General features: G+C 43.1%; 1 protein-coding gene across 2 annotated transcripts in view; it reads right to left on the reverse strand.

Moving 5' to 3' along the window:
* The window catches only part of GALNT13 (polypeptide N-acetylgalactosaminyltransferase 13), a 1,171,447-nt gene that overhangs the window by 337,106 nt on the left and 809,285 nt on the right, over window positions 1-25,056 (reverse strand). For both annotated transcript variants that reach the window (XM_086956679.1, XM_086956678.1), the window contains exon 9: window positions 3,578-3,676. In XM_086956679.1, the coding sequence (XP_086812805.1) occupies window positions 3,578-3,676 (99 nt within the window). The remainder of the gene's footprint in view (window positions 1-3,577; window positions 3,677-25,056) is intronic.

Consider the following 25,056-nt stretch of genomic DNA (forward strand, 5'->3'; position numbering starts at 1 on the left):
TGGTCACCAAAAATTGGCACTCCAAAAGCTCCAGATGCAACAGAATGCAGCTGCCCACCTCCTCAAATAACTTCCTAAACAGTCAGTGTCTAATGGCCTAGTGCAGCTTCATTGGATTCCTGTAAAAAGAAAAGGGTTGCATTCAAGGCACATTGCTTAGCACATAAAGGCTTGCATGGTGAAGGACCTGACTACCTTACAAGGAAGGAAGTTTGGGTGGTATCAACCAAAAAAGAAGACCGAAATCTTCTGCCCTAAACTCAGACTCTGTCCCCAAAATAAAGAAAGTCTTTGGGGTGGATGTAGGTTTGAAAATCCCACCTGCCAGCTATGGAATAAAGTGCTATTCCATCTCAAAAGTCAGTCAACTCTTTTTAGCTTTGGTAAACAGTGGAAATCTTAGCTGTTTTCTCTTTCGTCCTAACCCCATAAGTCCTTTGGTTAGTTTCTCTTAAGTTTCTTAGCACCAAGGCAACTTTGGGGATTTGTGCGCTCTAGAAAAAAATCAAATCAAATTGTGCAGATGCTGCTTTTACTCCGCCTGTGCCTCAAAAACAGCTGCCAATCTCTCAAGAGCTGGAACTCCAGTGAGTGCATGATTCTGAGTTTAACATTTGGATGCAACTAACATGGTGCAGCCCATCTGCTGTGTACCCATTCATCCTGATCCCTTTGTTCAGGAAGCCCTGACAGTACACCTCTTTCAGGACCCTCCTCATGGGGCTGGGGTTGTTTGAATGTTGTTGATGAAATTACTTCTGTAATCTTGGGGCGTGTATATGATCTACAGGTTCCCAAGATCTACTTTCAGGTCCATGCCCTTTCCAGTCAATAAGATAATGAAGAAAGACTCTTATTATTTTTAAATCTAGCATAGTTCCCCCTTCATATTAAGCTTGATCTCCCACCTGAACAGAGGGCATTATAGGTGTACGAGTTCCTTCAATTACTGTTTTATCAATGAAATGTGAAATACTGGGTGCACCGGTAAGGCAGCAGGCAATTCTAACTTGATGGCTGTCTTGAGAATCTTAAAAGGTCCAACAAACCAGGGTTGAAATTTTTGCAATCCTTAAGACATAAGTATTTTATGGATAGGCACAATTGTTATCCAATGTTACAGGTCTTTCGCGGTCATCTGTGCATATCTGTGTAAACCTTATATCTTTGTTTAGCTTTTGCTCAATTATTTTGAGGTGTTTCCTGAATGTGCATGAGTTGTTCGCACAAATATATATTCATCATTCTAGGATGTAGATCATATGCAGAATAAAATGGAAAAAACCTAGTGATTCATTAGTAGAATCATTTTATGCAAATTCTACATTCCAAAAAAAAATCTATCCAATTAGAACAATCTTGAATAATGACACAGATATTGCTCAAGGCACTGATTCATTCTTTCAATCTGTCCCTCAGTTTGGGTGTGATGATTAGCAGATAATCTAACTTTAATTTCCATAAGGTTACAAAGAGAATTCCAATTTCCACATGCAAATGAAGGAATGCCCTCTTCTGATAGTGCTGGCTCAAGGTGTGCACCAGTGTTATTTGTATTACAGAAGGGGCCGCACAAGCATCCGCAGCCCCTTCTGTAATACTAAAGTGCCCTGGGGGCGCACAGAGTGGGCACACATTCCCATTGCACCCCAGGGGAACTCTCTGTAATACAGCCCCAGGTGTCCAAGAATGTGGCTGAGTTGATGAAGGCATTGAGAAAGGTCGATAGTGCTTCCGGCATAGACTGTGTTGTTGAAACCATCCTGCCTGTAATGAGTGCTTGCCTTACAAACCTTCTGGCATTCTGTGGCAGCCACTTGAAGATCTTTTGAAGAATGTATAGGATTTGGAACCAGGAGATGCTCACAGCACATTTGTGCCATCATGTTGGGTTTGGTGTCGAGAATGATCCCAAGATTTGTTTGCATGTTTCCCTGGGTGTTGGTCCTATGTCCAGAGGGAGTCCCATGGGGAGGTCTTATTTCTGAAGACAAGTACATCCATTGTGTTGGAGGTGAGTCTCATGCAGTTGGTCCTTATCTACTCTAATACCATGGTGACGCAGTTGCTGTTGGTTCCGTTGGTGGTTGTCTTGTCTGTTAGTGAGAAGATGAGTTAGGTTGCCTCGTGTAGGAGATGGTGATGATGTTTCCAGATTGGATAATGTTGGTGTCTGGTAGACGTTAAACAGGGTGGGGTTGAGGGATGATCCCTAGGGGGCTCTGCACAGGGGTTTCTAGCCATATTTTCATGAGAAAGGGCATGTTCAGAGAGTGATTGTGCTGTAGGTCCCTTATCTCTGTGGTATGCTTGGTAAGCAAACAGAAATTGAAGAGTATGCATGAGGATGTGTTTGGGTTGTTTGGTCTGTGTTAGGGTGAGTTGGTGGCTGATTTGTGTGAGCGAGCTGGGTGCTGGGTTCTGTTGGTGTGGAATTGGTGAGGGCAGTTTACAGGAGAGTGCTTGAGAAGTTGCAGGAGGCACATGTGAACACTTCCGCCGTGTTGTGTGCTGTGGTATTTCAGAAGTGCAGTGAGTCACAATGTTTATATACAGCATGGAGAAGTGCAGCAGGGTATCATTAGGTAGGGGAGAAACATGGTTTCTGGAATGGAATGGGGTAAAGGCACTGATGGGTGCAATGGGAGCACCTCTGGCACACCAGCAGCATGCCAACTGAATGCATCCACAATGAATATTTATTTCAAATACTTTTTTGGAGGATCCTGATGTTTACTTTAGAGCCCATCAAGAAATTTAGCTCACTCCATTTTGAATACGAAAAGTGAATACATTCATATCTCTGAACATGTCCTTACTTCAATAGCATTAAGTTGGATGACTTTCCTAATTTTACTTAAAAATGGAGAATACCAATGCTGTTTTGAACAAGGATATTACAACTAAATTAATATCTGCTAAAGAGGATTATTTCTCTTACAACAATCATACTGCTGAATTAAGAAAAATGCACTCATAAGATTTTAAAGTATGTATTAGATTTACATCAATCTTCATAATGGCTCATGAAAAAAATACTATTTCTGAATTGGAAGGGGCAAATTGCTAAATTTGAAAGGTTGTTCATTATTCCCACGATAAAATTCACAAGTTAAATTGCAACATTTTCTGCTATGATTATAACTATTCTGAACAGAAGAGCCATTGTCTTACAATGATGCTAAATACTATTTAATACCAATAGACCTGGGGAATTGTTAATTAACTATTAATGTATTCCAAAAGGAATGAGGTTCTAATTCACATGATTTAAAAGTTGGATGGTAGTCTGTTACAGTCTGACAACCAAAGATAGCAATCTACTGCACCAGAATAACTTTGATAATCTGGTAATTGTTCCTCCACTTCACAAAACAAAATAGAATGGTTAGACCATCTCATATGTTTAAAAAAATAAATACTGCTATTATTCCTCTCAATGCTTGTATTGCCCCAACTCAAACATACTCAAATCCATTGATATCAACTTTTCTACTGTAAAACTCTTTAAAATAACAACAAAATACCAATATAATTCAAAGAACAATATTAAAAGATTTGTTTTAGTTTACATTACCTGATTTCCACCCATTCCATGGCAGTTGAATATTCCAACTTTCTCATTTTCTTTACGGCCCATGTTATCTAAGCATTGGTTTGTTTCCACATTTCTGATCTGAGAGAACACAGTGCAAAGTAGGTTAAACACAAGCTGATAGCTGTTTTACCTTTAATGGTTCATTTAAACATATTAATAGATAGGTTGTTGAGCAAGCACAAGTAAAAATGTTGGATAAATATTTACAAATTTTGCAAAAAACAGGGAAATGTAATTTTGGGGGGGGGGTTGCTGTCTAATCAACATTTGTTCTTTTATTCCTATTTTCTACTTAACCATTAGAACCATTTCATTTAATTGAGACTTGCAATAATGTTTCTGGAACTCAAGCTTTCCTAATGGCATAATTTCATTGATATTACTTACAGCAACCACTCAGGCCAAATCACTGCTTCATCTTCGGAAATGAAAGTTCTTGCTATCATTGGTTGTCAAAAGCTTACAATAATACTGGCAGAAATTATACTCTTCCTAGGACAGAGGAAATTCCTTGATGTGCACAGAAATTAGCACAACTCTAAATGAGGTCTTGTAGAACAGCAGTACTAAGCTAGGTGTTTTTGCAATGTACCTGCTATTGACCTCTCATGGTCAATTTTAGAAAGATATAAATGCAGTTTGTTTCGATAATGAGCATGGTTTACACACAAAACATAATGAGGAAAGATGACAAATTCTGTTCATGTCAAATGTGCATGTTATTCTATGTGAAAAGTTTAGAGGGTAGGAATGTGTGCAAATGATGATTAATACATGCACCCGGCTAATTTCCTCTTGCAATTTGAATGTGTGTTTCTATCCAGAATGCTATTCCCCCATCTAATTTGACTGTAGGTGTGGAGATGACTCAATTTATTGATGTAGATTAATGTATTGATTCACAGAACTTGACCATACACATACATGAATTAGTTACATATAATATTGTGTCCGTGTGGAAAATTAATATGTGTGAAAGACAAGCAAAGTTACTGAAGACAAACAATTTTGTGAGTTTGTGGGCATTCATAAACTTTTTTATGGCTGGTTCATTCCCACTTGGTCAAGACCAGCTAGGGTAGAAGGAAATCTATTTTTGGGGTGAGATGTGTAAAAATGCTTCATTTGTTTGAGAAACTGGGTTGTTGGTTTAGTGGGGTGGTAACTCTGCTCAAACAACACCACAATCCCTGTCCGATGACCCACAAAATTCACAAAATTAACCTGTGTTTAACCCTCTGGTAATTTGGCACAAAGCAGTTAGGCTTAACTTGGAAGCAAAGTGTAATGTATTTATGCAGCAAACAGTAATAAAGTGACAGCACACCACACCAATTTAGCAATTGTGATAAATTATTTGACACCAACTTGACAAAAATCCAATTAGTGATAGTGCAGTTATGAATTTTTAAGGTTTAAGGTAAAAACTAGAACCTAAAAGATCAAAGCACCAACCATGAACATCTAGGGGTGTATTATAATGTTGGGCAGATCGCCCGCATGGCGGAGGAGATCCGCCATACATTATCTCCTGTGCACCTCCCATTTCATAATATAGCGGGGGTACAGCAGCAGACGGGAAGACCGTCCGCCGATTATCCACCTAGTCGACGAGTCGACCAGGGAGAAAAGGGTTGAATATGGTGGCGGTGTCTGCCAGACAACGCCATCCAAATTACAATTCATGTGGGAAGCAGCCCGCTGCCCCAGAAAGGCATGCGGTTTTAGCAGTTAGGGGCCTGTTGAGTGCCCTGTGGATGTTGGGGGGGCACATGGGGGGTACCTATTTTACCCCCTGCATTTGCATGCACACCGTGGCAGGCACCATGCACAAATGCCTTATTTGCAGTGCGGCGGGTGCTGCTGACAGCACCGCCTGCCGCAATGTAAAAAATGTAGGATGTGCCCTCCAGTGTGGCAGACACATCCTAATTATGTATGCGGGACTGCGGCACACATAGCGGGTGGTCCCATTTCACACGGGCAGACATCGTAATAGACCCCTTAGTCTTGTGAGACCGGGTCAAGGTCTAATATTAAGGCCAACTGTGATGTTGCGCCAGTCAGACACAGAGTGGATTGGATTGGATCCGGTTGGCGCTTACCTTTGGAGTTAGAATGAATTCTGAAGAAAATGTTCTGAGAAGGTAAAGTTTAGAGGGATAAAGCTGCAGACAGTGTGTGAGAAGGCAATGTCATCACCAGAGAGCTGGTGGACAAAGTTGCAGTTAAGATTCTTTTGATGGACTGATTACGAGTTTGCTGGTGTTGCCACCTTGCCAGTGCCCTGCTGCAACACTGCCAAACCCATAGTCAGCCCACCTGCCTTATTCCGACTGGAATACAGGTCGGGCGGTCCTGCAGTGGTGCCTTTCTAGGGCTCATAGAAGAGCCTTAGAATGGCACCTCTGTGGGAGCTCTGCAGCCTATTCCTGCATGGACCGAAATGCACAACGTTGTGCACTTTTTTTTTGCAGGAACAAGGGGTGCCCCACTGCATGCCCCCATGCACAGAGGCAACAGGCAGCCCCCCGTTAGTTTCCTCACCACCATACTTTTCATGGTGGGCTCACCGCCAGGAAAAGTGTTGCAGTGAGGAAACTTGTAATATGCTTGGTGGTGCTTCAACAGCAGCACCAGCATAATACAGCCCCATACCGCTGGGCCATCACTGTGGGATAGGGGATCCTCAGAGGTTGCGGCAGTGCCTACTTACCTGAGTCCAGCACTGGGACGCCGCCACCGACGAGAGTCACTGGGGACCAAAAGCGAGATTCCAGAGCCCACGCCGCCACCGGCCGAGAGTCAGCTGGGTCATTCTTCGCGCCGCCGCTCCGGGTCCACAACTAGCGGTGGGCGCCAAGCTACGCTCCGTGCACGGAGTGTGCGTAGTGCCGCCTACTCCGCATTTTGCGGAGCTGGCGGAGCGTAGCTGGCCGCCACCCGCCTCCCTCCCGCCCTCCCTGAAATAATTTAAAAAGCACTTACCTTGCCGCCGCTGCCCGCCGCGTCCCCGGGGCTCGTTATCTTCCGTCTTCCATCTTCTTTAGTAATGCGCATGCGCGGGCGGCCGCGCATGCGCATTTTCATGAGAAAATGCGCATGCGCGGCCGCCCGCGCATGCGCATTACTAAAGAAGACGGAAGATAGCGAGCCCCGGGGACGCGGTGGGCAGCGGCGGCAAGGTAAGTGCTTTTTAAATTATTTCATTCCTTTATTTGAAAGTATTTAGGGAGGGCGGGGGAGGCGGGTGGTGGGGCTGGCGGCCAGTGGTTTTGCGGAGTGGGGCTACGCGGAGTGCGGAGGTGGGCGTAGTTTCTCGCCCACTTCGCGTAGCTCCGCGAAGCCCCACTCCGCCAACTTCGCCCAGGGCTATCCACAACTCCCGGTAGGCTTTGCGGCGGCGCGCACTGCTGACGACGCGCCCGCACCAGGAGGTGCACAAAAGCGGCGCAGAGGCCGGCAGAGGGGGTGTTACAGAAAATACTTACCTGAGTCCAGCACTGGGACGCCGCCACTGCCAAGAGTCACTGGGGACCAAAAGCGAGATTCCAGAGCCCACACCGCCACCGGCCGAGAGTCAGCTGGGTCATTCTTCGCGCCGCCGCTCCGGGACCACAACTCCCGGCAGGCTTTGCGGCGGTGTGCACTGCTGACGACACGCCCGCACCAGGAGGTGCACAAAAGCGGCGCAGAGGCCGCCTCGTGGGACGCGAACGGGACGCCCGGACGAAGCCCGGACAAATGGCGGACAGTCTTAGACAGTCCTCGACTGGACTGGGCCCCATCTCTTGCCTCTGAAGTAAGGAAATTATCTACTACGTTTCGACGTTACTGTTTATGGGAAGTTAAGCTGAGCATCTTTCTTCCTCATCCTATGTCCTGTCTGCATTTGTGACTCGATACATCTTTCCCAAGTCTAGCTATCTATCTAGTGTTCAATATGCCAAAAAAATGGCCCCAATCGTTTCTAAAACACTAGATAACTACTTGGTTCAGGTCGTTACGAAAATAAACAGCGAAAGGAGACAGTCACTGGGATTAAGCCAGTCTCCCAATCTTCAACCCCTGAGCCCAACTCAACCATCCTCACAGATAGAAACTCAACTGTTGGATGCTCCTATTGACTTGATAGACATTACTACACACCCAGGGGATAATCATGATCAAAATAGTGTCCCGGCAGTCGATTTAGAAATTCTTGTTGTAACTGACCCAGAAAATAATGTCGACTCTGACCATGAGACATGTGCCCAAAATACAGATGAAGATCCCTCTTCCGAACAGGAAACTCGACCTGCTAGAACACGCAGAAAAACCCAGCAAAAACGAATAGGCCTACGATCAGGACTGAGGAAGAAAAGGGCAACACCCCCTGGGAAAACTAAGGTCAGAAGTATGGAGCATGGGGATGACAGTGACAAATGCAGTAGGGATGATGAGTTGTTCCACAGGATAGCCGACATGATTGACTCTAAAATCAAATCTATCATTAAGCCTCTGGTTGCCAAAATTGATAAACTAAATGCGGAAGTAAAAAGAATGGGTGGGATCCAGAGTAAGGTTGTGGGTGAGGTTAACAAATTGGCAATACTAGTGACAAAAGTGGTTCAAGCAACAGAGGATAATGTTGGGAGTACAACAGAGGAGGGGAGCGGCTCAACGCTATCTATTTGCCCGGCTCAGGCTCCAACAAGTACTAACAATCACCCTGTGGCTATAGATGGTGGTTCCGTAATATCAAATATTCCGCCTGTATCATGTCAAGAAACAGATCCCCTCCAATTCATAGAAGAAGCCTCTCCAGTGGTACTGGTGTTGGCCAATGTACCACCTTTGGCGAATGGTCAATCGGAATCTCCAGCATCACTGTCCAGTAAGGCACTGCATTGGCTAACAGGAAATATGCAGATGGCGCCAGGAGGGAAACAGCAGTTAGCGGGTGAAATTAAGACAGTGAAAAGGGTCGCCTGGATTGGGAATCGACCAAAAAGGTTTACAGGAGACTGTGTAACAGTGACTTTTTCCCACCCGGCTGTCTTACCCAATGTCCTAACTAATATCTTTCTGCCACAAAGAAAAAGTGGGACTGGTGTTCCCCTCCCTCTAAAGATTTTTTATGGTGAACAACAAAATGTAACATTCCCCAAGACCCCGGGGCCAGTGTGGGACATTGTGAGAAATAGTCGAGGAACAAAGGCACCAGCTAACGAATGGGGAATGGCTTTGGGAAATAGATATGAGGTTCTATCGGGGTTAAATGATTGTGATTGACTTGGCAGGGGACGTAATATTGCATGCCCCATCCCACCTGGTGATTACCAAGTGGGAGACCCTATGGCTCAGATAAATGCCTCAATAGGTGATATTCCCACGCCCCAGATAAAAGTGATGAGCAGACAAAATACTTCGGTGGTTCTAGAGGAAGCCTATGACCTTAGTGGCCCACCTGTTTGCATTACCAATGACAGCACAAATGTAAAAACCTCTTCAAACTTGGTGGTAATTGAGAAAAGCACGAGCGAAAGTATTCCATCTCAAGATCGTAGGGCTAGTCAAACCACTAGCACGGAACTACTTAACGCTAATGTTTCTGCTCAATTTACCTTGGTGTCATGGAATGTTGCAGGCCTAAAAACTAATAGCCCTGATATTCTGTTAGTCAAATTCCAGCGACCTCACTGCAAGGATCTTTACATTTTTAACATTTACTCAAGGGGGCTACCAGGTGGTAAACCCACTGAGGCAGTCGACCAATTAGATTTTCTTTTTAAGCAATATTGTTTGAATGCCAATGTCATTGTTGCCAGTGATTTTAATTGTTGCTTTGAACCCCTAGATAACTATGATATAGATCTTACGGTGGAAGAGGACTATATCTGGGAAATCCCTCAGCTGTCCCTAATACCTATTAAAAAGTGGTCAGAGGCCGCATTGCAACTAAAAGTTTTATGTGTGGAGCATGGGCTACGGGCCACTAATGGAAGAACGGGTTCTGATAAACAGGGTGCCCTTACTTTTAACAATGGTATATCACATAGTCGTATTGACTATATTCTTAATAAGGAGAATTGGTCTAGTGTCGATGATATGTAGATAGAGCCACGGGCCGAAAGTGATCATGACCCACTAATTTTGTTATTTAAGTTGTTTGATCTATTGAAAAGTGAAGAACCAAGGGATAATGTTCAAATCGCCCTCTCAAATGACCACAGACATATTAGATGGTCCAACTGTGTAACAAATGAAGAGAGTGTTGCAGCTATGAGGGATTCAACAACCCAGGCTATCATAGAACTAAGGAGTAACTCCACTGTGGAGGCTCCGGTATCTAATGTTAGTAGGATCCACAATGTGTTTTTAAATAAATTGAGATTCTTCTTTGTCAAAAAGGTTACTAAAAGACAATGTAGGCCAGCAAGGAAGGAGGATCAATGGTATGATAAATCCTGTAGGGTTGCTTACAGGGCCTTGTCTGATGCAGTAAAGACAAAAGATATAGTTAAGATAAAGGATGCCCGAGTCATGTATAAAAAAATACAAACTAGGGCAAAAGGTGAATGGGATGATGGCTATTGGTGGGATCTCTTAAGAGCCAGTAAAGAAAGATCTATGTCCTCCTTCTGGGACAAGGTTAAGTGAGGAAGGGGCGTCAAAAGAGGAGAACTCACGAACCATGTGTTACCAGACGCTTGGGTTTCCCATTATGCGTCCCAGTTCGCTTCTGAGGATGGAGATGAAGATGGGTGCGAGGCATTTTTGAATACAACTACGAGTGCTAGTTACCTATCTTTCACTAAAGCTGATGTTCTAAAAACTTTGAACAACATCCCAAAAGCGAGGGCCCCAGGTTTGGATTCTGTTCCCACAGATCTATTTATGCATGACAAGGACCTTTGGCCTTCCTACATCCAGTTGCTAGCCAATGGTATTGCGAAGGGTTCGCCTATTCCGGAGACCTGGAAGGGAGCCGAGATTATCCCAATCTTTAAAAAGGGGGCATGCTCGGATCCAGGCAATTATAGGCCTATCAGCCTTATCGCATGCATACAAAAAGTATTGGTGAGGTTTGTACTGCAGCGCATCCATAGCTGGATAGACGAACAAGACATACTGTCACCCCTACAGGCAGGGTTTTGCAGCCACACTAGTACTATTGATCAAGTTTTTAGATTTGTCTTATTATATTGGCGTGTAGTGCTACTTGGGGGGGGGGGTATGCTTTTTGCAGCCTTTGTTGATCTTAAATCAGCATTTGACTTGGTCCCTCGTGCTAAGTTGTGGAAAGCTCTACAAGAACAGGGCATCCCAAATGAAATCTTGTCCTTATTAATCAGATTGCATGAGAATAATTTTGCTCAAGTCCGATGGAATCAGCAGGGTAGCGTAACTGACAAATTCCCCATTGCAAGGGGAGTACGCCAAGGATGTGTACTAGCCCCAACCCTCTTTTCGTTATACATCAACAGGGTGATCAGGTACTTTGAGCAACAACCGATCGACGCACCCAAGTTGGCCGTAAAACTGATCCCCCTGTTGATGTTTGCGGACGATACCTTACTAATATCAAAGACACAACAGGGACTTCAGAAGGCCATTGGAGTTTTTGAGGTGTTTTGTGCAGACCATGGTCTTGTTATCAATACAGCTAAAACAAAATTCATGGTTCTGCACAAACGGAAATATGTCAGAGGGAAGGTGGTCATGGAAGGGGTTCAACTAGAACAGACCCAAGTTTTTAATTACCTGGGTATTACCCTATCATACAAGTTAGATTGGAAACAGCACACCAACCAGCTGGTTACAAGGCATGCACAATTGACAGGAGCACTCACCAAGGAATTTTATTCTTCACACACTAGACCTATCACTCCGGTTTTAAAGATCTACAATGCAAAGGTTGGAGCAGCGGTCCTTTATGGGGCTGAACTCTGGGGGCCCAGTAACCTTACAAAGTTGACGGTTGCCCAAAATACATTTCTTCGCAACATCACTGGTTTACCAGTATCCACTCCCTTGATACCTCTCCACTATGACCTAGGATCTCATAGCTTCGAGGATATGGCCAAATATAGATCGGTTGCTTACTGGAGGAGATTCTGGGTAACCCCGGAACTCTCCCAGTATGCCCAGGGTTTCCTCGAGGTTAGAGACTCGGATAAAGCTCATAAAATGTTATGGATGAGGGAGGTGAAAGCAATTTATATGGCTATGGGTCTATCTCCATTATGGGATGACCCTGTGAGGAATGTTTTCCCACCTAAGAAAATACTTCGTGACCTGTATTGGAACATGGTTGAGGCTAAGAGCTTTGGATGTCGTATTGAACAATCCTTTACTACTGACTTCTTAGAACTCAAGCATGCACCAGCCCTAGAACCTTATTGGGATTGGATTACCATCCCAGGGGACCGGAAGAAGTACCATCAAATGAAGGTGGGGACACTACCACTAAATGCTTTAAATGCGAAATGGTGTGGGAACCAAATCTCGGTGTGCCCTTTCTGCCCTGACCAAAGGGAAGATATTGGGCATGTATTGTTTGCCTGCCCAGAATATAACGCACCCAGACGATCGTGGTTAAAACCGATTTGTGTTCAGCTAGGCTTCAAAACTGCTAGAGAGACCACTAGGATTTTAAGAACTGATACCTCTCAGCCAGTGGTTATAGCCATGTCTAAATTCCTTCATTGGATGTGGATAATTCGGGCCCGTAAAATGAGTTTGGAATAATCCCAGGGCCAGCTGTTACATGCTGCTATTCGTTTTTGCAAATTGTATTAAGACACTGATGTATTTTGCATTGAATGAATTTCGTTTTTAATACTGTTTTATCCTTTTTAATATAATATATTTAAACTTTGTAAATATGGATGAGCTAGAATGCTCTTTTTTAGATAAAGTTGAAATGGTTAATTGTTGATCTTGCTATTTGCTGGGTGTGGGGGGTCAATTTGTAAAATGTCTTTTTATGATTGAAAAATATTGAATAAAGACTATTTGAATTTGAATTTGTGTCTGTGTGGAAAATTAAGATGTGTGTAAGACAAGCAAAGTTACTGAAGACAAACAATTTTGTGAGTTTGTGGGCATTTATAAACTTTTTTATGGCTGGTTCATTCCCACTTGGTCAAGACCAGCTAGGGTATAAGGAAATCTATTTTTGGGGTGAGATATGTAAAAATGCTTCATTTGTTTGAGAAACTGGGTTGTTGGTTTAGTGGGGTGGTAACTCTGCTCAAACAACACCACAATCCCTGTCCGATGACCCACAAAATTCACAAAATTAACCTGTGTTTAACCCTCTGGTAATTTGGCACAAAGCAGTTAGGCTTAACTTGGAAGCAAAGTGTAATGTATTTATGCAGCAAACAGTAATAAAGTGACAGCACACCACACCAATTTAGCAATTGTGATAAATTATTTGACACCAACTTGACAAAAATCCAATTAGTGATAGTGCAGTTATGAATTTTTAAGGTTTAAGGTAAAAACTAGAACCTAAAAGATCAAATCACCAACCATGAACATCTAGGGGTCTATTATAATGTTGGGCAGATTGCCCGCATGGCGGTGGAGATCCGCCATACATTATCTCCCGTGCACCTCCCATTTCATAATATAGCAGGGGTACAGCAGCAGACGGGAAGACCGTCCGCCGATTATCCACCTGGTCGACGAGTCGACCAGGGAGAAAAGGGTTGAATATGGTGGCGGTGTCTGCCAGACAATGCCATCCAAATTACAATTCATGTGGGAAGCAGCCCGCTGCCCCAGAAAGGCATGCGGTTTTTGCAGTTAGGGGCTCGTTGAGTGCCCTGTGGATGTTGGGCGGGCACATGGGGGGTGCCTATTTTACCCCCTGCATTTGCATGCACACCGTGGCAGGCACCATGCACAAACGCCTTTTTTGCATTGCGGCGGGTGCTGCTGACAGCACAGCCTGCCGCAATGTAAAAAATGTAGGATGTGCCCTCCAGTGTGGCGGGCGCATCCTAATTATGTATGCGGGACTGCGGCACACATAGCGGGTGGTCCCATTTCACACGGGCGGACATCGTAATAGACCCCTTAGTCTTGTGAGACTGGGTCAAGGTCTAATATTAAGGCCAACTGTGATGGTGCGCCAGTCAGACACAGAGAGTGGATTGGATTGGATCCGGTTGGCGCTTACCTTTGGAGTTAGAATGAATTCTGAAGAAAATGTTCTGAGAAGGTAAAGTTTAGAGGGATAAAGCTGCAGACAGTGTGTGAGAAGGCAATGTCATCAACAGGGAGCTGGTGGACAAAGTCGCAGTGAAGATTATTTCGATGGACTGATTACGAGTTTGCTGGTGTTGCCACCTTGCCAGTGCCCTGCTGCAACACTGCCAAACCCATAGTCAGCCCACCTGCCTTATTCCGACTGGAATACAGGTTGGGCGGTCCTGCAGTGGTGCCTTTCTAGGGCTCATATAAGAGCCTTAGAATGGCACTTCTGTGGGAGCTCTGCAGCCTATTCCTGCATGGACCGAAATGCACAATGTTGTGCATTTTTTTTGCAGGAACAAGGTATGCCCCACTGCATGCCCCCATGCACAGAGGCAACAGGCAGCCCCCCTTAGTTTCCTCACCACCATACTTTTCATGGTGAGCTCACCGCCAGGAAAAGTGTTGCAGTGAGGAAACTTGTAATATGCTTGGTGGTGCTTCAACAGCAGCACCAGCATAATACTGCCACATACTGCTGTGCCATCACTGTGGGATAGGGGATCCTCAGAGGTTGCAGCAGTGCTGTGGTGGTCCCACCGGCGTAGTTGTAATACAGCTAGTGAACCACTGGTCTGTCGGTCCAAGGACATAATTTGGCCCATAGTCACTATTTTGGAAGCCAAAAAGCTCCAGCAGGATGAGCTGGGGCTGTAGTTGACGAGAGTTCCATGAGGCCGAATACCTTTTTGGCAAAAGGGTGCTGAATGGGATTTGACCGTAGCATGAAATGCTGTGAAGTTAGGCCAACTCGTGATGCACCTTGGGCGGATAGACAAGTAGGTCACAAACTCTTCTTGGTTCTCAGAGCACTTTGTAGACAAAAAAATTCTTAGTGCTAAGTTTTGTATTTCAGGTATCTGGGCACATTTAACACCACCACCAAGAGTCCAGGTTTGGAGGGGCTAATTCTATTGGGTTTGCATAAGCTGGGTCGAGGTGTAGGTTCCAGATATTTGGAGCCTATCCTGTCCCTTAGACTCTGATCATGAGTCAAGCTAACTCATCCTTTGAGTCACTCAGGTAGTACTGGGTTCAGCAGTAGAACAGGGCTCAAGCAGCCATGCAGGCCTCTGACGGTTCAAGGCAGCATAGCATTCCTTCCAGCTGAAGTAAGTCAATCTTCTGAAGTACACAGTAGAGCACTGCAGCAGGCACTCCAGAAAGTGAACTGAAGAGTGGAGAGTTCTATTTTTATACTTGGTGTTCCCTTTGAAGTAGAGGCTTCTAGAGAATTTCCTTTGAAGTGCTTAACGTTTCCTGCTTACCTAGCCATGGATCCAAGCTGGCAGCATGAACAATGCAGGAGTAACAAGTCCTTTGTGTGAAGGCAGAGCACAGCCTATTCAGTTGCAAGTAGGGCTGTACTCAGCTCTGTTCCCACATTCTGGAAGTGGATGGCCCATCTAGACACACCTAATCTGTATATTGTGTGGTTCTCTGGGAGGAATAAATAAAGTAAAACTGCCAAATGGCCCAGGAGCAGGCTTCAGTGGCACATAGGGTAGGAAAATGCCAACATACTAAAAGTGGTGTTTTCAAAATTGTAATTTAAAATCAGACTTTACCATTAAAGATGATTTTTAATTATAATTTCTCAGACACTATACATGAAATGCTCACCTGTTCACAATCAAAATTTAGCACTTATTACATATGGCAGAGGTAGGCCTCACAGTAGTGAAACAAATATGTAGGAGTTTTTCACTACCAGGACATTTGAAACTTAAAAGTGGATGTCCAACCTTTTAATTACAATGCACCCACCACACGGGCTACCTAGGACTTAATTTAGGAGTGACATAAGCAATAAAAGGGTAGTTTAAGGCTTGTTAATACGGTTATATTGTGAAGTCACACTGGCAGTTTAAAACTGTTTCAGGCTGCAATGGCAGACCTGAGACATGTTTTAAAGGCTACTTACGTGAGTGGCAAAATAGGTTCTGCAGGCCCCCAGCAGCATTTATGTTACTGGCCCTGAGTATATGGTATTCCACTTTACTCTGGACTTATGAAATAAATACATTGAATAAGCCAATTACACAATTTATAAAGGAGAGAGCACACACACTTTACCACTTGTTAGCAGTGGTAAAGTGCAAAGAGTCTAAAAAACAAAAAAACAAAAAATGAATCAACAGAGGAGTGTGAAGGCAAGTTGCAACCCCTTTGGGGGGCGACCACCCTAAGGCTAACAGGTCTAGTAATATGTAAATGCTCGCACATGTAATTACTCCTGCATAGATGCAGACACTGCAGCTTTCTGGAAGTACTTGTGGGTCATTTTGAGATTTGTTTGTACTAATCTTGTCAAGCATAGGTACTAAACTACTGGAAAAGAGTTTTGGAGATTCAGACCAATTGTTTGTACTTGTACATCATTTGTATGTGGTAGTTACTGAAAAATCTACCACATTCCTACTGAAAATTGCTGCTGGTCAATATTTACTGTTTTACCCCTGGCAAACATATAAACAGATTGTGAAAGATTAAGATGAAGAAGTGGTTCCATTTATAGGATAAAATAGAGCAATGTTAGCTAGAACAATTTGCCACTGGACTGCAAATACCTGTCTTTACATCATTGTCAAAAATGCTAAAGTCTCTTTTAGCAACACATGTTTTCACCTTTGTGAGGATGCTTTCAAGGTGCTCCACGTGCATTTAGTTCCAATTCCTTACTCAGAATGTAAGAGATGGGTGTAAAGATGTCTGACATGCAATATTTTGAAGCTGCATGACACCCAACTCGAAAAAAAAGGCGAACTTTCAAGAATGTGCACTTTTCCACCTTAAACCCTGTGCTAATCTCCTCTGTTTGATTATGAGTTTTCAGTAAAGTATTTTAAGAAGCAGGTGCAAGCTACTTCAGTATCAGTTTCGTTTCTCACCTACTGAAGTCATGAGGCAGACCAGAAGATAAGTCTCTATTGCTTTTTACTGATTGAATGAGTTTAAGTATTTTTAAGTGCATTTCAGCCCTTGTCACAGATTTAATGATGCATGTTGTTAAAGGTTCCTAATAGAGTGTTCCACATACCTTTCTCCAAGATAAACTGCTGTTTCTACTTCTTGAAAAGTCGGACTTGTATACCGCAGTCATGTTCAGTAGGAAAGCAAGGTGCAAAATGAGTTTTTAGTTCAGTTTCTAAAAATGTATTCCACCCCTTTGGTATTCCTACCACCAACATACTTTCAGGCTTCATGTTGTATGTTTTCACACCTTACTGAAATAGAATTCCACATAATGTTCCCTAGGTTAAACTGCTCTTTCTACTTCTTGAGATGCAGTTCTTGTTTACCAGTGTTATGTGCCCAGATTAGGACCATGTAGAGAAGTGGGTCATTTCTTACATTGTCCTATTTTTCACAATAACATTTCTGCTGTAACCTTTTGTACATATGTGCATGCACAACAATGTTTCTTTACACAAATAGCTTTGCACAACATTATCACCATGCCTCGAACATCACGTATAAGGCCCTTTTAAGCACTATGTACAAATGACGTTCTATCTTCATCCCCGGGGCGACAGGGTTATCTACATAACCATAACATCGCTAATCTATACGCACATTGCACAGCTTTTTTCTATTATAAATAAAAAGTATTCCAAAATATTAGCAGAGAAGGCACTTCAGCTGACATAGAGGGTCCCTGCATGCTGAGAGTTCACCACACAGCAGTCTGACAGCTCAGTGAGTGGGTGCCCAGCTGGTGCAGAGCTAGAATATCGATGTATAAATATCTATATAAAGAAATATTGAGGTAAGAATATTGTGGGACAGAAACATTATTTTTTTATTATTATTTTCTGGCAGTAAATGTTAGTGCGATCTATCAGACGTAATGAAATATATAATTCTGTACACAAGTGAAAGCTGATCTGTTATTTTTATAAATTTTTAGATATGTGCTGATAAGGTGCTGTTAAGGTCCTGATGAAGATACTTGCTGTCGAAACGCGTTGGCCCGAACTATCAGCAGTGGAAAGCATCAAAGTTTCCACTCTCTTCCTTCACAATAGAGAGATTAGTCTATCTGTTTTCTCCTAATGTTATCTTTTATTTTAAGATCAATAATGTAATATTTTTTATCAATTTGTATCCATGGTATTAAATTTTATATGTGAATATAATTAATGGTTATCTTGCTTTCTTTTACTTGTGTCCATATATTATTGCACTAATTCTCATGTAATTTTTATGTAATCTTTGTGTGTTTTTTGCCAGTCTAATCTTATCCGTTATTCCCTGGATATTGTTGTTTACAATTATCTTCACTATTGGGGCCAGAATGTATTTCATGATTCCAAGAGGTGCACAATCAAGCACAACTGCTTTGAGAACAGGTCGCAAAGCTGAAAGAATGCTTGACACAAGTTCATGTTATCCATACATTGAGTCATCAATGTGTTGGCGTTCACACTGTAGGGAATTCCATGGCTGATGAAGCCGCTAAGGCAACAGTACGTACAGCTGCTGTTGCTGCACTCACTCATGCAAGTACAAGATTTGACAGAGATCTCATGGTGGCCATCAATGCTACCTGCAACGTCACACACATGCCAAAAGGCTCTCCACTCAAGTACTGCTGCAAGTTAGATGCACCAAACATTCTATATGCTCAGATTCCAAGAGTCCAGGACAGATTCATATCTAACACTGATCCCAGATTGGTACTAATACTAGCTGCACATGAGGGTCTGGGTTCAGCAAACACAAAGGTTACTTCTACAGTCTTGTTAGTAAAGCAGCATTATTAGTGGCCAGGTCCAACTAAAGGGACCAAGGACTCAAATGTGACATCTGTCAACAGATGAAAGGCTCAACCACAGCACGTCCACCTCAGACACCTCTGTTGATTTCAGACAGGCCTCTGGTGGTTGTTGGCTCAATAAGCCCCGTACACTCAGATAGGGCCTGCAAGTACATCTTGGTGGCAGTGGATTCATGCTTTCGATTCCTGTGGGTTTGCCCACAGGGCTCAGCTGATGCTCATACTGTTATAAAGGATTTGCAAGTCTTTATTGGGACATACGTAATTGGCACACTACATTCTGAACAGGGCCTGGCGTTTTGCCCTCAATCTTACAAAGAAACCATTGTAAGTTCAGGTGTGGCCTTGCGGTAATCTCCCCCTACCATCCTGAGGAAAATTCAATAGTTGAAAGGAAAAACTGTGACTTGAAGCAGTACTTAACAAACAGCAAGGGTATTAGCCTTGGATGGCAGTTGAGTCAGTCACCTATATATGGTCCAGTGGGCACTTAATAACATGCCTAGCAAATCTGGGGGGTTGTACTGCATTCTAGGGGTGGGCGGAATTTGGGTAGTCACGCTAAGCAAAGCTTCGCGAAACAGTAAAAAATCTCTGCGAGCACGCAAAAGTTCTGCGAACACGGGGAATTGCTTGTTCTGCCCGTTTGCCGTTCCTTTTTTCTGTTTGCGAACACTGTTTGCGTGCTCGGGGAGAAATATCTCATGAACACGCATTTTGAAAGCGCGAGGAAGCAAACAATTCCGCGAAGTTGCAGATCATTTAATTTTTTGCAATTCCACGTTCTCCACGGAACTCAAAATTGCCCAAATTCCGCAAGCGGTACGGAATTTACCGCCCAGGCCTACTCCATGCAAAGTTCAGTTTGGTATTAGCATGTTGGTACCAGACCTCGATAATGTCAGCACAGAGGCAGCATAAACACCATTTGACATCAATGAATGTTTGGCTGTTTTACAGGAACTCAATGAATTCCGGGGCGCACAAAACAATGTCCAAGTAAAACGCACTGCCCTGGAGACGTGAAGGTCATACTGGCAAGAACTGCCTGGGGCCTGAAGATTGGGGGCCTGGTCGGAGAAAAGAATTGCGGACAAGAACGGATTTGGGCCATCCTACATAGCACCTGTGCCTGTCCTGGCTATCTAAGGTACTAAAACGGTACTCCCTCTGCCCCTTGCCAGTCGTAGAGACAAAATGTTTTTCTCCATTTTTCTGATCAAACCATACTGTGTGTCACATACTTAACAGTAGGACTCATGTGGGCTCCATGGTTTTTGCCACACTCCTCTCGCTACCATTGAGGAAGTTCAAATGGTAGCTTTATCTACAGAATATTCTCCACTCCAATGATGAACTGCAAACAACAATGAAGTATCACTTCTTCCTGTTGAAACAACTGCAACTGTACAGTCAATGAGTACAGAAATCTCAATTTGAAAAGTTGATATCTAAGTGAATGTTAAGGGTGGGCTGAGAGCTCCGCTCCTCCCACAGAGTGTGCAGAGTTTTGCCTACCCCGGGCTGAGCGAAGAAGGCGGAGTAGTCAAAACTCTGAACACTCCGAGGCGGAGCAGAGTTGACCAGCCCCCGCTTCCCACCCACCCAATTAACATTTGTTATACAAGCTTAAAAAACAATATAAAGTATTAAAAACGCCTTAGCTGAGTTGCGGCATCCCTTGGATGCCCTCTTCCTCCATCGCGACTTGTCATCAAGAAGTCACGATGGAGGAAGAGGGCAGCCCGGGGGCACCGCAGCTCAAGTAAGGCATTTTTAATACTTTATATTGTTTTTTTTAAGCTTGTATACCAATTGTTAATAGGGAGGATGGGAGGCGGGTGGCGCGTAGCGGAGCTAGGCAAAGTGTGCGGAGTGTGTTTTAAATTCCATGGCACTCCGAGTAGCCCCACTACAGCCACTACACACAGGGTTAGTGAATATGCTACAGATCGAATCACCTCCCAGTTCTACAAAACCTGCTGAGATGTCAAAAACCTACTGGACGGTGTCTGGCTACTTCATGCATTACGACGACTTCTGATCGGTTTCAATTGAACCTGAGCAGCCACCACCACCTCTCCCTTTAAGCCACAAGTGTATGCTCTCTATCTTTATTTATTTATTTATTTATTTATTTATTTATGGGCTTCTATAGCGCTGGAATCGACTCCAACCGGAGTATCTCTGCGCTGTGATACCAAATAGAGTCTAAATAAATATACAGATGATGGGTAAGGTCTAGATTTTGTCAGTAAACAGCAGAGTTTTCAGTTGCTTCCTGAATTTTAAATGGTCTGTGCAGAGCCTGAGGGCCAGAGGCAATTTGTTCCACAGAGTGGGCCCTGCAACAGATAGAGCTTTCCCTCCATGTCTGGTTTTTTTTGCACGAGGTACTGCCAACAGAAAATTCTCGCTAGATCTCAACGATCTGGAGGGAGTGTAAGGGGTAAATTTCTGCTCCAGGTATGTAGGGCCATTTCCGTTTAAGCATTTATGGATAATGCAACATATCTTAAACTTGGCTCTTTGTCGAATGCTCAACCAGTGTAGTTTCTGTAATAGAGGTTTTGATGCTGTTCTGGGGGGAGAATTTAGGACAAGGCGAGCTGCCGTATTCTGGACCACCTGGAGCCTATCCAGAACTCCTTCATTGGCAGAAAGGAGCAGTCCGTTACAGTAGTCAATACGACTCAATATAAGGGCTTGCACCAAAGTTTTTCTGAAGGAATCCGGTTGAAAATTACATACTTTGTTACTTCTTGGTTACATCTCTGGATTACAATTAGACTACTTTCCTTGGTCCTATGGGTTGGTTATGTAAATGTCTTTTTAATATTTCTGAATGGACACTATCTCTCAGAATGCTCTGTAGTACAACTTGTGAACGTGGTTCTGAAACCACATGCATCATCGAACTGTGAACTAAGGGACCTGTTCCTGGTAAACATTACAACAGTTCCAGTTCCGGAAGGATTAGTGTAGTATAGGGTATTGAATGATGCTTATGGTCTTACTGAACTTTTACAAATGCCATATTAGGCTAACATTTCCTTAAATTATATCACTTCTAGTACTTTCTCTGATAATTGGGACATTAAACCTGTGCACAATTTGCTTTCAGATCTAGAGCAATCAGCTGCATTTTCTAGTGATGAATTGTATGACGGTAAATAAAACTTTTTCGACATGTTTTGTTATCAACATTATGGTCACCATTTTTTAAACAAAGCTAGCATTCCACACGCTGTTTACAATTACACTCAGTGGGACCACTACTGTACACCACCAAAAGGTAGTTCAAAAACATCTGCAAGAATGTTTGCTTATTTTTCTGGTTTTGACACATCAGGCCCAGCCTCTTATTATTATTGGCTTGCACATACACCTGGAAAGAAAAATATGCTAACAAACACCAAGCTGATATACTCTGCTTCCTCTATTTCCCAACTGTCGGTACAGGGTTTTGACTTTCGGAAAGACGCCACAGAGACAAAATCTGTCAGGACAAAAGATTGGCAGGGTCAGGAAATGAGACCTTATTCAGAGCATACCTCATACCACATCAAATAATGCCCCAGAATAAAACAGTGCAACAAACCTCCTGATTTGGAATAGTCAAGATGAAGATTTTGAACATACTTTGTATTCTCGCATTCTCGTGTTTTGGTAACTGCCAGCACTTAATACACTTCAGTGATGATACACTAGAAAACATGATATGCAATGGTTCTTTTAATTCACCAAGCCCCAAATGGAAGGGAAGGGTGGTTTGGCCTGTGGACACTAATATGTATCAATCTAGATTCCTGGGCAACACCGAAGGGTTAAGGATCATTAGGCCTGATCAGCGATATATACACAGAACACTCTGGAGTGGTGACAGCATATATTGTTGGGAAGTTGTGCCTTGATTGGCTAAAAACCTTAACACTTTCTCAGGAGAAGCAACACTTGTCACATTTTCTGATGACATGGATCTCAGGGATTTTCTATTTGGTCCCCGGAACCCACTTCAAAAGCGTTTCTTGTATGGGATATACAATGAGCTATGGAAAACTTCTCAACAGGAAGCTGCTGAGAGATTGCACATGATTGACAGGGTTAATTTAGAAAAGGCTTTGGCTGTGGTTGACACTGATATGACCACATTATCATCCAGAATTTATTTACTGGGAAATGTAGTATCTTCTGCGATTGACACAATTCAGACAGATATGTCTATTTTACAATATGGACAATCAAAACTTCGGTTAATTTTAATATTAAGCTACAGGCTTCAAACACTACATTCTGGTCACGTACCATGGCGTTATATTAAGAGTACAAGTCTGTTTTCTGTATATGATCGAATAGAATGACAGATAGTAATGGCACGCAGAGATGAGAAATACTTCATGTTGCACATTGAAAAATTAGAACAATTACCTTTCACTGTGGCTGAGACACCATCCAGAGCTTAGACAATCCATGGTTACATCACCCTACCAGTCACGACTTTCCAATTCCAATACTGTCTACACTACCAAAAGGTAGGCAGATATGAAGAACTAGTGGAAGATTATGTGCATGAGTACTGGGAATTGCAATTCAGGTTTGGATGCAGTAATGGGGACACAGAAGTTTTCCTTAGTGGTTTCAACAACTATGAAGTTGCTTTAAGCGGGTCCTTCGTTTGCAAGGACTTTTCTCTTCATGGGGCATGCAATGCTTCAGTTGCAAACTTGTCCTGTTATCTAAAGGGGTCCCCAGTTGCTGTGATTTATCCGGTCTTCAAGCTGCTCTTGAATGGGTGCTATTTGATGCTGAATTATCAAGGTTGCTTATCTGGTAATGGTTAATTCCATAGTCACTTGTTGCACACAAATACTGATTCCACTTGCCCACACAGTTATGGAAGCACTGTTATGGCCTTCGATAAATGTTTCCAACCTATGCTTTGATTCTCTGAGCAAACTGAAAGCCATGGTTTTTCTGAAAGCTGTTGCCTTAACTTCTGCTGGAGAGATGTTTAATTTCCCTATGCAATGTCGTCATCTGAGATACAGACACTACTCCACACTAACTTCCGGCTGCATTTTGGGGAGCTGGTTCACTTTTCCTTTAGAAGCTTGCTTTAGATGATTTTAGGAGTAGTTTTAAACCTTTTTAGGTTTACTTAATTATGGTCTGCTGGCTTTTAGATACCTTTTACATATTGACCCTTAGTATGAGGAGTAGGTGTGATGTGCCTGGGTTAGGCCCATGTATCGTAGTAACTAATTTCCTACATTGTCCAATTTTTCACAATAACATTTCTGCAGTAAGCTTTTGCACATATTTGAGTGCACAACAATGTTGGATTAGTTTCTCTGAAACTACTTGCTTTACACATCTAGCTTCACACAACATTATAACAATGCCTTGAACATCATGTACAAGGCCCTTCTATGCATCATGTATAAAGTCATTATATTGTCATCCCAGGGCCAACAGGGCTATCTAAATATCCATAACATCGCTAATCTATACGCACATCGCAAGGCTGCTTTCTATTATAAATAAAGAGCATTTCAAAAGATTAGCAGAGTAGGCACTTCAGCTGATGGTGAGGGTCCCTGCATGATGAGACGTCACCACACAGCGGTCTGGCATCTTCATGGGGGGTGTCCAGTTCATGATCAAGACAGGATCCTACATTCTCTCCCACCAGCTAATGGGGTTGGATTCTTGGCTTCAGACCTACACACACTCTAGGTACACTCCGAGTAGGGGTTGCATAGTAGGAGTATGCCTGTTAACCACTTTGTTTATATGCCTGCATATATAAACTGTTTTAGCACCATGGTAGGACTAGATCTACTATTTACACTTTTGGTGCTTGTAATAACTTTTATTTGCATCTGTCTACTGATTATAGCAGCACATGTATTCTATCCCAGAATAACTTGGGTTCAATAAATAAGTTGAAAACGTCCCACTGTGTAGTCTCTATATATTTCTCTCAGCACAAGTAAGCACGAGTGACTGAACAAAAGGTTCTGATCTGTTTCCACAATCACTGAGGGGTCTGGGTTGTCATGTTCGGTGGTTGCCAGAAACCATTTGCTCCCTAAAAAGGTTTGGGGACCTTATGGTGACACTGAGAGCTAGCTGGTCTCTAGGCCAACATATCCTGCACTGGTGCCCGGAATCAGACTAGGCACCTCGCCCAAAGTTTATGGTGTCCAACATTTGCACATGTCCTATGTATTAGTGGGAACTACACAACACCAGAGTAATGTTCATTACACTAAAAGGTGGAAACGCCGTTTTTAGTCCAGTTTCTAACGGGGCTTTTCACCTCTCTGCTACGGTAATTGGAAAAAATATGAAATCAAAAATATTGTCTTACAAATATATTATGTCTAGAATATCATGAAAACATTAATATTGGGAACATTAATATTAC

Source organism: Lissotriton vulgaris, chromosome 2_1 (genome assembly GCF_964263255.1).
Source record: "Lissotriton vulgaris chromosome 2_1, aLisVul1.2, whole genome shotgun sequence".
Taxonomy (NCBI): domain Eukaryota; kingdom Metazoa; phylum Chordata; class Amphibia; order Caudata; family Salamandridae; genus Lissotriton; species Lissotriton vulgaris.